Genomic DNA, 15,592 nt, shown 5'->3' on the forward strand with positions numbered 1-15,592 from the left:
TGGCAGTATCAGAATCTTGGTAAGCGATACTCTAGGTCACAACAGTTTTCCTCCAACATGTCTCTTACTCCTCCATTATATTCCTAAAAATGGCGTGGGCCACTAATTCTCAACGTGGGGGAAAAAACGTATGTTCCTTTGTGAATTTCATGAGTCTAGACAGAAAACATTTTAATCAAATTTAAGATTTCCACGGAGACAGTCGCTTTGGTCTTTTTTGGATCACCTCGGGATTTGTCCCATTTCCATGGCCAAATATGTCATCTCCCCTTTTTACATCAGTCGGCAGACGACTGAAAGGAAAGGAGATGGATTGTCAGCGAGCTGGCCTTTGCGGCTCTCACCGTCTATGCATTACATGTATATGGAACGGTGCAGCGGTGTTATGAGATGAACAACAGTCTACAGAACAAGTCCAGTGTTATCCTGCTCTTCATTCTGCCTGACAGCTGTACATGTGTATTGTGTGTATCAGTATAATGTGTGCTCGTCTTCATATGAACAGTATCATGAGAGTATGTGTGCTTTCAAACCCAATTAGGTTGTTTTTTAGGAATTTGATTTGAGAGAGGGGTAATTGAACCAAGAGGGGGGTTTGTCCCACTAGATGTAGACTGTGTCCTGATGATAACTCTTAGATTAGAGGTTGAAGGATAAGTGCAGCCTTTTTGGCAGCAGCTGCTGCTGCTTTTCTACCTTCAAAGACTTGTCCTTCCTCCCTCCTTCTCTTCTGCTCTTCCTCCCATTCCCCATATATTTCTCCTGCTTGCCCTCCCTCTCTCCTTTCTCTTAACTGACCTCTGTCCTCCCATCATTTCCTTTTCTTGTCCCTTCCCCTCCCACGTGTTCTTTGTCCCTATCATCCCCACATCTCCCTCTCCTCCCTATCTGTCCTGTTGGTCTGCAATAAGCCAGTCTGGGGAGCATTTCAAGTGTGTTTAGAGTAGCTGACTCATCACTGTTATTGTGCCACGGTTTGTAAATGTATGGCAGCTGATAGTAGTTTGGACGTCCTGTGTTGCAGGTGGCCCAAGCTTTTGTGTGTGCACAAGTACATGTCTGTCTGTATGTGTGATGTCTGACTGTATTAAATACAGCTCTGATGGGTGTAAACACTTCCCACTTATCATCAGTGTGTGTGCAGACAGGAGGGACATCCTCCAAAAACAAGACACACACTCAGCCTTTACTCTGCTGTCAGTGAGGAGTGTTCAAACCATGGCTTCATTCAACAGTGACTAATAAAAGGCCAAAGATGCAAAGGAGCTCTTCTTCTGAAGTTTCACAACCCCCCCCCACCCCCACCCCGCCATGCCCCCTCCTACACACACACACACACACACACACACACACACACACACACACACAGATAACTGCATGTCCTTGGAGAGCTATCATCCCTCTCGTTATCTAGACTTATGGAATTCGTAACTTAAAGTTTTTATGCAAAAGTCAGGGTTTTGGGGTTAATGAACACACCAGTAAGAAAGCATGAATCTCTGGCTGTCTGTACTGATGTACTATTCCACTAAAAAAAGGACCACTATATCAGTTTAGCCCTGACCTTACTGTAACACAAAACCTTTACGAATCTAAAACAACCATAAATTTTCTTCCTCCTCGGTTTTTCTATAATATCTTGAAACATTTTTCTCGCTCTGTTGACTTCTAATTGTTCAGTTATAATCATCCTATTTCTGTTTGAGCTCATCCCTCGTAGCACTGACACCGCAGTGACCCCCTTCCTGTATAAGGATAACCAGCCAATCAGAGCTAGCGTTTCATCATACTGTACACGCCTTCCATCCTTCTATCCCTCCGTCCCTGCATCACAGCTAAAATAGCTCATCCTGAAACCATTAGACCAAATTGCTAAATGGTTCAAATGTGCAACCACTTAAGGCTATGTCTTTAAGAAGAGTAATCTTCAATCTACTGTGGCAAGCAAGAAGAGGATGAGGTGGATAGCGGGAGCAGCAACTGAGACGGACCCACAGAGACCGAAACTGAGAAAAAGAGGGAGAGACAGAAGGAGGAAGGGTTAAGAGATATTAGCTATTTCATATAAACAGCCCTCCGCTCCCCCCATGATACTCTGTCTTTCTCTGTTTCCAACTCATGTATTTATTATTCTGCTGTCAGTTTGGAGAGCAAGTGTAAAATCACATTCATGGGAATGTGAGAGGCTGACACTGTGATAGTTATTGAGGTTAAAAGAAAGTGAAAACACACATGATCAGACTTATTTTCTGTTGCACAAACATGCAAAACATACATAGAAAATGCTGTTTCTGTAGATGGAAGTGTATGACCTGGACTTAAATAATGATTTCAGATAAGGACTCATATATTTTGGATAAGTTATAGATTACAGTTGCTAATTTTATCATCTGAACACATACTGTTAACAGACACAGACACTGATAGCCAGGCACCTGTGGAGTTAAAACAGTTATACCCTCAGAAAGACTAACTGCTCTAGCAAAATGAAACACTGAACCACTGGCAAACATGCTGTGATGTGTTTTGTTGAAACCATAATCATTTCCTTGAATTGAATTTATTTCAGTGCACCCTCACTTGTTAAGAAATACTGATTCCCTCTTTGGATCCTGAAGTTTTTTTTTTTTACTAGAATTCTTCTCAACACTTGGTGTTGTGTAGGTTTTTCCCAGGAAGAAATCCCCTGGTGTGCAGAAAATTATGTTTTTTTCCCCATTTCTGGCAGCAGCAACAACATTTTCTTTGGAATAAATGTAAGAACTCAGGAGCTGACATGAGCAGCAACTAACTGAACATCCAATGCTGGCTATGTTATTTTATTGATCTCTGAGGAGCAGAGTGCAAAAATGCCTCATCAGTGACCGCTTATCACCTAAGATGTTGCCAGAATTGGAAGAGTATTTAAAATGAACTTGACTTCACTCATGAACAAAACAGACAAATTGCCTGTCAGAGAAACTCTGACCAGTCGACTGGATGACAGCCAGACCGGTAGACAGATAGATACAGCGCACAGACAGACAGACCAAAGGAGAGGATCCATTGCATATTGCCGTGCAAACATCAGATTCCTCAGTGCAGCATTCCCAGCTTCCTGAGTGACCTCAAATCTCAGCCAGAGGACTTTGATCTGTCACTGAGATCATTACTAAGTCTACTGAACTGACAAAAGGCCAAGCTGAAAGACTGAGGGAACAGAGTTTCTGCAGAGAGGTGGAAAGACTCTTGAAGGTAATTGAAGACAGGATCTCGTCCTCGGTTGTCCTGCATGCTCTACTGAAAGCTGAGGGCTGTGAGGAGAGCTGAAGATGGGATTGGGCATCCATCAGCTGGATGTTTATTGTAAAAGACAGGTGGATCATGAAGCTGGTCAGTTGCTGGATGGAGACATATAGGAGAGGAGGACAATAGGAGAGGTAACTACAGATGTCATAGATTATTTAAAAAAGAATAGGTGAGAAAACACAGTCAAATATGTATATAAATAAATCCAATGAAAGGCAGGAAGTGTAAGAAAGAGAAATGGAAGAGAGAAAGGAAGCCACATCAGCCTTGTTCAAACATTGTGTAAAAAATGTTTAAATTAAGGAGTACCTGCGCTCAGTCTAATTATCTGGCCTGTCCTGCCAAGTAGTGGTGACAACATGCCCTGAGCAGCAGTGATGTAGAGTGGTACATCACAGCTGGGTGTGGTCACAACTACAACAAATATGACCTGACTTTGTCGTTGGGTGTGTCATGGATTCAAGACAGTCATACATTTCCCCCCATAAAGACCAGTGCAATTATGCAAAACGTGAACTTACTCTTTAAATGTTTTTTCATCAGCTGGATTTAACCAAATACAGTGTTAAGGTGAAGAAAAATGAAGAGGCCAAGTGCTCGTTCAAGTTTCACATGCACTAAGTTCAGGAAACCTTGAGGTGCTCTTGAAGATAAAAAAAAAACTGATAATAGAAAAGAAATTTCAGGCACACTTAGGCAGAGCAAGATGGGGGGAAACTTCTGAAGCTGAAACAAACACATCAAAAACAGTTGGTGTCAAGTTTTGTCTAGCGTAATATTCTAGCTGTATTTCATGGTGATAGGAGGGCAATGCATTTCGAACTCAGTGTTCTTCCTTAGCCAGGATGCTTGAGGTTTCCTGCCCATCTGCATGTCACAGTATGTTGCATGTTTATTTTCTCACTTTGATTTGTGTGCGTCTAAAGCTTCACTAAACAATTACATTTTTTTCGTACAAACAGCTTCCAGTCTTCTTCAAGTTGTTACTATTTGCATGAAGAAAGACCAACATCATTATTCATTTGGCAAAGTATTTCCTCTGGTGTTTATTGCATAACTCCTTCATGGACATTTGTTGACTCAAGAGTATAAGAACCACTATTGCAATTTCAAGGAAACTTCAGATTTTGCCATTTGTATTAAGCTTTTCAATTTGTTACATTGTAATTCATATAAAAATATTTGGAAGGAGCCCCAGCTAATGACAGACATTAAATTGCTTGACTCCCCCTCTCCTTATGACAAACTGAGAGAACTCAGCTTGAACTGTAGTGAAAGCCCATGAGCCAGCTGAATGATAGCAGCGATAAGGAGTTTTCAAGGTAACTATGCAAAACTCAAACTGTGTGGGAAAGCTGCAGCAGAAGCAGAAGTCTGTTTATTTTAATGAGCTCAGAAGTGTCTCTCTTGTTCCCCTTACATTTCACTGGGGCTCATTTAGAGTTCACACAGTGCACTGTATGTCCATGATGGATATGGTAATGATACATTAATGCAATCAGGACCAAGTCTGTTTTGTCTCTCATTAAGAAGGCTAGCTATCTTGCTGACAAGGGCCAGGTCACATTTGGTCATGACTTTAAGCATTTTCCTTCGGTGTGATTTGAAGTGAGCGAGACAGAAAGCGAGTGTACTTTCGTGGGCATATCAGTGAAGGAGAAAGAGGATAGGAAGAGAGATAACAGCTGGAATATTCTGAATCAGGGCTGCTTGGGTTTCAGCAGGGGCACAGGCAGCAATTGTGCAGGGTCTGGTTGTCTTTTCAACACCAAGGGAGTTGATGTGGATTTATGAAGGCTAGGAATCATCTAGAAGGGGGATATGTATGGCTATGGAGCCTCTTATCAACATCTGCTCGACAGAACTGCTCTTCTGCTGTCCTACAACCCTCATCTGGCCTCATTACTGGTCTATAATACATACTATGGATGGATAGAAGTCCATTTTCCCATGGTCAAATGTTTACTGTGTGCTCTATTTTAGAGTAAGACAAAAATATAGAATTTGTTCCAAAATGTACAAACACTAAACAGCTTTGATCACACTTCAGAGTCACTTGCTCAGATGCGGTCAAAAGTTAACTTTTGTTTGGCTGAGTTGGGCTTCATTCAGACCTTACTCAGCCTGATGTGTATCTTAGTATTTGTAAAAATCACCCTAATCAATTTTAAAATAGAAACAAAAACACATTGACACAGTGATATACATACACTGGGCAAGTATTGCTGCTGCTGAGTCAAACACCACCCAAAGCTTTCCAGACAACAGCATTGCAACATGATCAGTGCTGTTATATGAATTTGAACATTAGCCTGAAAAAATGTGTCGAGTCCACAGCTAACAACCGTGAGTCACCAAACCCAGCAGATGGGAAAAAAAGCCTCAGCCCTGGTGGGAACGGAGATAGATCTCTCTCTGCGGATGAGATACAACCCTGTACACACTACATACTGTACATAACCATCATGTACACATGCTGACACTCATGCCTGCTGCATATCAGTGTGTGTACAGTGCATACACAGTTTTGAATTGTACATTGACCTTTCAGACATAAATGTCCTTTCTTCTTGTGTGCAGAGGCACATAAATGATAGGACAGCTCACACACATGCACTATTGCATTAATGCATGTCCAGTCTTTATGTATGTGATATATCCGGTTCACAGGACTTCGCATGTATGGAGACCTATCGTAGCCATCCCATAAATCATACAGATTCTTGGCCAACTCTAAGGCCCTCTCACTTATCATGTAGATTAGGAAAATGACTTACTTACTCTACATCCAATGTTTTTCTGTTATGTTCCGTCTGCTTAAGTACTGTATCTCTGTCTACTCTGTCTTTGTCTGTCTCTGTTTTTGTTTCTCTCTCTGAATGTGTGTCTCTGTCCTTCTGTCTTTCAGTCTGTTCTTCTTGTAGGTGTTTCGCTGCTTCTGTCACTCCATCTTTCTCTCCTTTTACTGACTCCCTCACTGGCTGAATCACTCTCCAGCTCTCTTCCTCCCTGTTACTGTTACTGTTACTGTACCCACATCCATAGTCAACCTTTACGAGGTGGGTCTAGCCTGTCAGCTGCAGGCTACTGCAGTTGAGCCATGTTGAAAGACACACACACACACACACACACACACACACACACACACACACACTTACTCATGTACACTTATATTCTCTTAAAACCACACACATGTACACACACATATACAGGCTTCCAGTGCAGAGAGTTGTATGGGCCCAGAGTGAGAGCAGGCTTTCCGTAGGCCAGGGTCTGTTTCCAGTCAAACCTGCCTGTGTCCTTCCTGAGCCCCTGGGCTCCTGCAGCGGTATTGCCCCCGGGCTGCTGGGTCGCAGCACGGCAGGGGAACAGCCGCACAGTGAATGTGTGTCAAAGAGCAGTGTGTGTGTGTGAATGAATAAGAGAGAGAGATGTGTGGCTTCATGTGTCTCAGTGTCTGTTCACCCTTCTACACAGCGTACACAAATGGATGCAAACAGAAACACTTCCTTATGTTGACAAAGACGCACTTTTATGATACACATGCACACACATTACATATACTGCACACACTGTTCTTTGCACGCACCCACCCACACACAGCTGAGTCCCTTTCTCAGTGGTGTCAACAGCTCCAGGTCTCTACATTCATAGTCACAGACACTCACACAGACACACACACACACACACCAGCAGAACACCTGTCGGGCTGCATGGCTCACTCCAGGACACCTTCGAGTCATGAGCTCATCGGAAAAGCAATTAAAGGCAGCGTAGGCCCCGCACGCTGGCGTAATGTTTTGTTTTGCTACTTGGCTTCGAAATTAACCAAACCTGTCAGAAGTCATCTGGCTGACGCGGGCTGGGCTATATTTATTTATTTTCTGTTGGAGAAGCTGGACGCAGGGTCCCAGTGCTGCCTCACGTCCAACAATGAAGCGATTCTGAGGGGGCGCTTAACTGGCTAGAACATGAATCCTCCCCCCTCTGTCTACCTGGGGGGTGGATGGTGAGTGCCTCCCAACTCTCTTTGCTTGTCTGTAACTCTGATGGTGGGGTCATGGCCCTGTAGTTTGGAGGTTGTGCCCTCTGTAACCCCAATCAGGGATTTGGGCTCCACTGTGGGACTTGGTGTTGAACTTGCACTGACCTAACCGCTCCCATTTTTATTGAATTTCATGCTTGCAGTGCCTGAACAAAAGCAGATTTTTGCATTCAAAAATGTCAATGTATTAACCAACGTAACATGATAAAAAGACAATATAAAGACAGAAAGGTGTGCGGCAGACAGATTACTGGGGCTGTTGACCCAGTAAAGAGGAAACTGAGAAGAATTTAGCCAGGGCTTAAAGGTTAGAGGCCTTCTCTCAGTCTGGCCTGGTGCTTCGCTGTAGCCTCAGGCTGAGCAGCCCGATGTCAGACAACCGTAAAACAACACCAGCAGCCCCTTGCTCTCTTTTAACTCTACTGGTCTTAAGCCACCGGAGAAAAAAAAAACACCTTTGACATTAATAGGTCCACTGCGGGTGAGTCAAGGTAAGTGTGTCTTCACAGATGCCTGCGCATATATTGTGCAGTTGTGTGTATTTTCAAAGTCTAGGCCACTGAGCAGTTCTCGGGGTGTTTTCGTGAGGAATCATTTAGGAAGTAAGAAAAACACCTCTGTTATCATTGTCATCACTTTCTGTAATTACCCATATGCCACCCTGTTAGAGCAGAGAAAAACAACAGTTAGCCTGCTGCCGAGGTCGCCCTCGAAGCATGCCAGGTCGTTTCATGGTGCTGCACGCTTCAAAGGAGGTGTCACTCTCCGGCAGTAATGTCAACACAATGATGAAACAAGAACACACAGTGTGGATGGTAAAGCCTTGGTCTTGAAAGCCTCAAATGCCAGGTCAACACATATTTTGTTTCTGTGTCACTGTCAAACTGACATAGGGGGAGTTTGAGAGAGAGTAGATTGTTTGCTCTGTTAATCGCAGAAAGAGAGCTTTTTGAGTGGTGTTGTGATGTATCAACGTGGCCATGGCTGTCACTGGCAGAAGCCAAATAGACATGACACAGCCACAATTATATGACAGTTGCTGGCAAGACACTGAAAACCCTGCTGAAACACTGCCAGTTACTTCAGAATACTTAGTTATTTTAGCAAACCAGCTTACTAGACTTTAATACACTCAACAAGTCAGCTTCATTCATCTGATGATGAAACAGTTTTGCCCTAATGGAAACTTACATGCGTGGGTTTTTGTTTATTGTATTTGTTCATGGAAATGAAAAGGCTTTTTGCACTGGCTTTGGCACTGTACAGTCATCCGTACAGTGTGAAATTCTGCTTCCTCCGATTTAGTCAAGTCACTTAAACATGCAGTTTATGTCATGTGATCTCCTTTAAAAAGATGAACTTTTCATTAGATATCCTCAGATGAAATCAAGTGCAGTGATTTTTTTTCCCCCCTGCAAAGTGTCCAGTTTCTGTTCTCTTTGTGACTCTTTTAAAGAAAGAAGAAGAAAAAAATTGTGTTTTTATTCCACATATTCTTCCTTGTCAAAACCTGTTGCCTCCTTTACCCACAAAACAACTCAACGTCTGACAATTTGGTCAGAGATTTGGGTGTGTTATGCTAGAACTGGCCTCAAGCAGAGATGAGGAGCAGGCTACAAATGACTGGTAACCTCAGATTTCAGTCTTCACCAGACACTGACTCAAGCGTCATCATTTGAGGCAATTTATCAGAGCAATATATCAGAGCCACAAAAGGATCTAAACAAACTTTTTCACATGTACAGTAGTGTTCCCCAAAACCTGATGTGTAAAATCACTGGGGCTTTCCCTGAAGTTTAGAGTGAGAAATACTGGTGACATTATAGTGTGCCAGAAGGCTGTATTGGCTGTAATACATATTGATGCTGTTCAACGACCACAGCTAAGCTGCTCTGGTTGAGAGATATATTTGCAATTAGGCATTTTATATCTTTTTATTTGCTCATTTATCGGTGTAATAACTCCTGAATAAACAATCCATCTACAAAGTTATATGATTTTTTTATGTTATGACTCATTTCTGCTGAATGCGCTTTGTCAAGCTCAGTATGTCCCGTAGACCGCGATTTTGGGTTCAATTTATTGAATACATCTTCACTACTCAGCCCATTCCCAGCCTTTTGGGTCCTATACTGCTCATGCTGTTCTGGGGTATGATGAAACCACTTGAAGTCGGGCCCCAGCACTACAGCCACAGCCAAAGCCTATTAAGCAGCCACACTGTGGTGTAGGAGTTCAAGCCACAGGGCTGAGGTTATGATTCCTCATCAGGAGGAGGGGGGAGAGGTGGATGTAGGATGGGAGGATGGGAAGGGTGGAAGAATGGTTTCAGAAGGAAGGGTAGAGAGGGGTGAAAGAGGATAAAGAGGGACAAGACCAGGGTTGAAAGAGTGACCTGGACGGAAAGGGCACAAATTCTAATGTTGAGGTAGAGATTGAGGATACATATGAAGGAGCGAGGGAAGATGGAAAAGAGAAAGCAAGAGAAGGTTTTAGAATGGAATTAAAGCAGAGAAAAATGTCACCAAAGCTGTTGTTATTGAAATGAGAAATTTGGAGGTGTAGGTGGACTGGGAAATAGTGAAGAGACAGAAGGATTGAATTGACAGAAAGTAAAGTAAAAAGATAGATGAAGAAATAGAGGAAGAACTGTGAGTCTGACTTGATCCAATGAGAAAATTTCTCCTTTGCCCAGAAAGTATTCTGTAACAGTAATAAACCATGGCTGAGGATTAAAGTGCACCTGATGAATAATGATCACACACACACACACACACACACACACACACACACACACCAGTACCAAAACATGCATACACACACACACTGTATATACAGCTAAATCGCACAATAGATGCACACACACGCATCACAGACCTCACACCTTCCACACACACAGAGAACACACTCATATTCAACAGTACTGACACACACACACATTTCGCATCGCACATGCTTTCAGTCATACACATTTATTACACACACACAAACACACACGCACAAGCTCACAGGCCACAAATCACTGAACGTTGTAAAAGCGGAGCAAATTAGAGCCGTTTTATTTGCATTGTTCACAAGGAATAATAGACGAGAGAGTAACTCCTGCCAAGCTGGAGAGTTGGTGTAACAAAAAATAAGTGTGTGTGCGTGTGTGTGTGTGTTTTTCGAGGGAAAGTTCATAGTTGTGCTTTGTCTATGCTTTAGTGACACTAAAATATGTGCAAGGCAACAAGCAAATTAGGTCTTGTTGGAGGTAAAACGCACTCACTCATTTACACATTCACACTTACACACACTCCACTTTGCCTCAGGGTCTGAAACAGAAGACCGGGGTCTTGTCCAAAGCTCCATTAAACTGCTGAAAGTCCTGCTAGAGCTGAAACATCCTCCTATCGTCATGCTGGGACATTCCACGGCACGCCAGAGACCCTGCGCTAATCCTGCCGGCATGGGAATCATTATTGATAGGATCCTAATGCATTACCTCAGGGCCCGCTTATTGTTGGTAAAGATTATTATTTAAGAGTAAACCAAAACCAAGAGAAAGTCTCAAGTTTCATAGAAATTTATCAAAAGAAAATGTTATTCTTGGCTTAGTGTGATACCACTCTGAAGAGCGCAATTGAAACTAACTGTGCTCCTTGCTGCTCTCCAACAAGCAGGCTCGATACCCACAAGCATGTTATTAGGACGCAGTATAAACTGTGCGGAAGAACCTGACACTCAATCTGAGCAGATTTGCTTAAATCACCTTCACTCATTGGTTATTACCTTACAATGATTTCAGTGATCCGTATCGAAGTGCCTCCTACTTCGCAGAAACAATTGCAGCAGCAGCGTTTGAACATTTTGTATATGTGAGTTCACATAGTTTCCACTTTAGTCAATCACACTGTTCATCTCTTGATCTGGATCCTATTGTATTAGCTGTGTTGATCACTCAAGTTTAGCGTTGTCAAAACACTGCTTGAGTGCTTTCAAACAACTGGTATGTGTTTGCTAGCAGTAATTTTGATTTTGTAAAGGCAAGACAGATGTACAGTATATCCGCTCTTATTAGTTTTTTATTTTTATTTTTTGAAAAAGTGGTCATTTATCATGGCTTTTATTGTCTTTGGCCTCAGTGTTGCGCTATTGAAACTCTGATTTGTTGTTTTTCTGTATGTGTGTTTTTTGCGTTGTCCAGGTGCAGTCCTGCTGGTCAGTGTCCAGGGCATAGCTGTCAACGTGGACCCAGTCTTCTGCACATGGCTGCTGTACCAGCCTCACCGAGGGAGCAGCAGACAACAGCAACAGGTACCTGATCCTTCCACATTCTCAGACAGATCTGTCCATTTCTCCTCTTGGCCCTTTGTGTCAGCATGCAAATATGTTATACCTCATAATTTATATTAATAAAGTACTTGAAGTATATTGTACAGTTGCACTCATCCTAAGTTGGACTGGATAAAAGCCTGAAGTGACTGTAAATGTCTGTAGTCCTCCCTCCCTCCATCTCCCTTGCTTTTTCTTTCCCAGCTACCTTTTTCCATGTGCTCTGCTCCCTGTCTTCCATCCAGTCTCTCTCTATTTATTTGACAGGGGTCATGGTGATGGTTATGGACATTGAATGCTCTGTGCCCACACAACACACACACACGCATACATACATGCACAGGCATGCTTAGTCTGATTGCCTGGGATATAGCACAGGTTCACCCCGTAGAGGCACATAAATATATATAGTACAGGAAAGTATCATATTGTAATACTTTTAATGTCTTTTTTTTTTTCAACAAGTTGCTCTGTTTCATGCCTCCTGCAGTTTGGAAGGGCTGTCGGCATACGTGTGTGTGAGAGACAAAGAGAGAGGGAGTTAATTGCACCAACTCCTTACGCTGGAGGTTGTTGCTGTACGAGGGTAAACACATGTTATGAGTTGAACTGCAGCCAGTGTGAAGGATACACAACACTGGCTGCTGTGTGTATGGACATGCCGTAGCAGACCTGTGTCCATGTGTGTTTACGCTCTCGCCTGCGTTCATTTTTGCGTTTCTGTGAGGGCATTTACCTCAGCTGCCTGTCACAGCCACTTCTCAAGGCCTGGCTCGTTTAGACAAGGCCTTCAGCTGAAGGCCAGACAACAGCCTGTGAAGGACAGATGTGAGGACACTGACTGGTAAGTTCAGGGTGGCAGGAAATGATGAGAAAGGAGGTACTGAGAGCAGAGAACAGGACATTCAGAGGGATCGACGAGGGGAGAGGGAAGTATGTGTGACATGAGGAAAGAAACAGGAAGGGCTTTGGGAGTACAGAGGAAAGAGAAGTGGAGAAAAGCACAGGAAAAGTTGACTGGAGAATGAGAAGATGAGTGGAAGTATCAGAGAGCAGTTGAGGAAAAGACAATAGAGAGGGGAGGTACATGGAGGTATGATATAGAAGGAGCGTGGAGTGTGAGAAAAAGCAGAGAGGGGTTGTATGAAAAGTAAATCAAACTACCAGAGTGAGCAGCAAGCACAGGAGAAATAAGAGAACTGAAGCGAGATGGCTGGGGAAGTGGGTAATGAAGAGAAAGGGAATAATAGGAAAAAAGAAGGTTGAGAACCAAACAGGCATTTGCCTTGGCTGTTCTCACCCCCCCGCCCCCCACCCCCCCACACCCCCCACCCCTCAGTGTGTGTGGTAGAAAGGAGTTAGCTCATATTATGTCATCCACCAGGAATGAGCGATGGTCATTGGGTAAGGTACCTGTTTTTAGCATAGAGTATTAAGATGTGGCCAAGCACATATTTTCCATGAAGTGCACAAACGGAATTATATAATATTTTTAACCATTTGACACATGAACTGTCAAACGGAGTATTTCAGTGTCATGTGCAGTCTATGTATGAGTATTTGAGTATTTGTTTTTCAAACATGCATGAGTGATTTAGGAGTGGTTTTCTAATTAAAGAGTATTTTGAACATTCTTTTTGTAGATCTACAGAAGTCCTGAATATGATTTTTGAGTTTAACTGACTTTGGGCAACTAACCTACTGGCCTACAGTATTTTATTCAGCCTATATTAAGTTGCAAGAACCTGGGAAGGATTTGGCATAATACCTCAGTCAGTAGCTTCAAATACTAATGTAATTTAGGGGCCCATTTTTAATCTTACCACAACCAGCTTTTTGGTTCCGACCCAGTCATCAAAAAACAACTGCATCAATGTTATGTGTGTGTGTGTGTGTGTGTGTGTGTGTGTGTGCATGCGTGTGTGTGTGTGTGTGTGTTTACACAGGCTGCAGTACGTGGTTGGCCTGCAGCCTTGTGCAGCTGCATCATAGCCTAGTGCTGCTGCTGGCTGATGCTAATGGGGTTTCCTTATTTCAGACCAACCTTCCACTCATCTGTCTTTCACCCATCTCACTGCCAGCCAGTGTGTGTGTGTGTGTGTGTGTGTTTGTGTGTTAGTGTGTTTGGCATGGGAGCATGGGAGACTGCTCAAAAAAAACAGGGAGCTGTCACTAGTCCTTGTTGGTCTTGGAGGTCTCCTTTGTGTTCCACTGCATTTTTCTTTTCTCTTTCTCTCTCTGTCTCCCCTTTATTCTTGCATTGCATTATACATTGTGCCTCCTGATTAACCCAGATCCTGAAGATTGACTAAAAGTATCTCCAGATCATGGCCTTACCAACACAGAATGATGTTGGTACAATATAGAACAATATTTGAATATTCCCTCTTTTCTTTCATTTTTTTTTCATTTCACATGGGCGTGTAGGTGCTCATTCGTGCTGTGATGTCATTGCAGACTCCAGGTCCAGTTCCTCTGGCTAAGAGGAGAGATGATGAGGTGTCGGTGGGAAGCACACCACTGGCCAAACAGCCCTCCAATCAAGCCTCAGACTATGCCAGCAGCCCTGTCAAAACCAAGACAGTGACAGGTATGCTCACCAACCCCAACCTTTACCATAGGTATGATACTGAAGATACAGTATCACATTGTAAACAACACAACATAAATTCTACGCTGCAGGGAGGTTTCCACGCAAGTGAATGATGTTGGCCTGCAGTTCAGCGAATGATCAATGACTCTAATTACATTTACATCTCCCTGGATATTTGCAATAACTGCCACTGTTTCTATGTATAAGGATTTGCTGTTTCACTAGGGGAATAACAACAATTTACTGTATTTAACCTTGTTTCTATGCAATGAATCCATGTTACTATGTTGTTACATAACACTCTACAGTGTGCTGACACCTGAGTGACCCCGTTCCTCAGAGGACACCACATATCCAGGCATGTCCTCCTCTGTTTTCCTCTTCTAGTAGTATTACTTTGGCTCTTTGGGCTCTGGATGCCCAGAATAGATGAGTGGCTTGGCTGTGTGTAGCCTTCTTCTATGCCAGTTTTCCACTTTCTGGGACCCCCTTCACTCAGAACAAACACATTCAGTGCACAGATACACACGCCTGCACAAATCCACAGCATACACGTACATGTCCGCACACACATGCATGCATTACACGTGCACACACCTGTGCATGCCACACACAGACACTCACATGCACACAGGTAGCATTTCTGCGGTCCTCCCTTAGATCCTTTCCAGCATTTTCCAAATCGACGCTGTCTCTAAGTTGGAAACTCTGAACCTTTTGGGACTCAAGATGGACAGATTGGAGAAACAGCATGGAGGGAGACAGAGATGAGGGAGGATAGATGCAGTTCCGGAACTTGTCAAGGATGTGACTGCCTGCTTTAGTCATAAACACACAGTTAAGCACACCATCAGTATATAGAAGTTTTTAGAGGATTGTTGGTGGTGGCAGGACAGGTCAGGGTAGAATGAAAGTTACTGGCAATACATCGAGTGTACAGATACAGTGTACTTGTTATGGTATTTTCATCAGTGTGAGGAAACTGTTTAGTGGACTACAGGGATATTGTATAGTGAAGTATGCATGGGAAGCCCAAAACATCAAGCACAGACGCACACACACACACACACACACACACAGTACTGTACACATGTATTCTTACACTCCTACCTGGGAGGATGGCTGGAGCAGTCGCTCTGTGTAGGAGCTGTCCATGACACAACACAGAACCTTACTGACTGCAGAAATGGTTTTCATTTAATACTCATATGGTGTATTTATAAACTTAATGGGCCACTTTCTCTCTCTCTCATGTTCCCCTATAGATATTTAATTAATGTGATCCAGTGGAATGTCTTGGCTAGCTTAATGTAACTGAATTAGTTTCAGAGTTTTGAAAAAGAATAAATAAA

The 15,592-nt window shown here is 43.1% G+C and overlaps 1 protein-coding gene and 1 long non-coding RNA gene across 7 annotated transcripts in view; one reads left to right on the forward strand and one right to left on the reverse strand.

Annotated features, from left to right (window-relative positions):
- The window catches only part of LOC121904923 (vacuolar protein sorting-associated protein 13B-like), a 342,443-nt gene that overhangs the window by 133,717 nt on the left and 193,134 nt on the right, over positions 1 to 15,592 (forward strand). For all 6 annotated transcript variants that reach the window (XM_042422732.1, XM_042422733.1, XM_042422730.1 and 3 more), the window contains 2 exons: positions 11,520 to 11,629; positions 14,105 to 14,237. In XM_042422732.1, coding sequence (XP_042278666.1) covers positions 11,520 to 11,629; positions 14,105 to 14,237 — 243 coding nt within the window. The remainder of the gene's footprint in view (positions 1 to 11,519; positions 11,630 to 14,104; positions 14,238 to 15,592) is intronic.
- LOC121904926 lies at positions 14,135 to 14,961 on the reverse strand. The gene is made up of 3 exons (XR_006098312.1): positions 14,865 to 14,961; positions 14,560 to 14,729; positions 14,135 to 14,213 (listed from the first exon to the last, which is right to left on the reverse strand). It is a non-coding gene; the product is annotated as an uncharacterized LOC121904926 (long non-coding RNA).

Source organism: Thunnus maccoyii, chromosome 10 (assembly GCF_910596095.1).
Source record: "Thunnus maccoyii chromosome 10, fThuMac1.1, whole genome shotgun sequence".
Lineage (NCBI taxonomy): Eukaryota > Metazoa > Chordata > Actinopteri > Scombriformes > Scombridae > Thunnus > Thunnus maccoyii.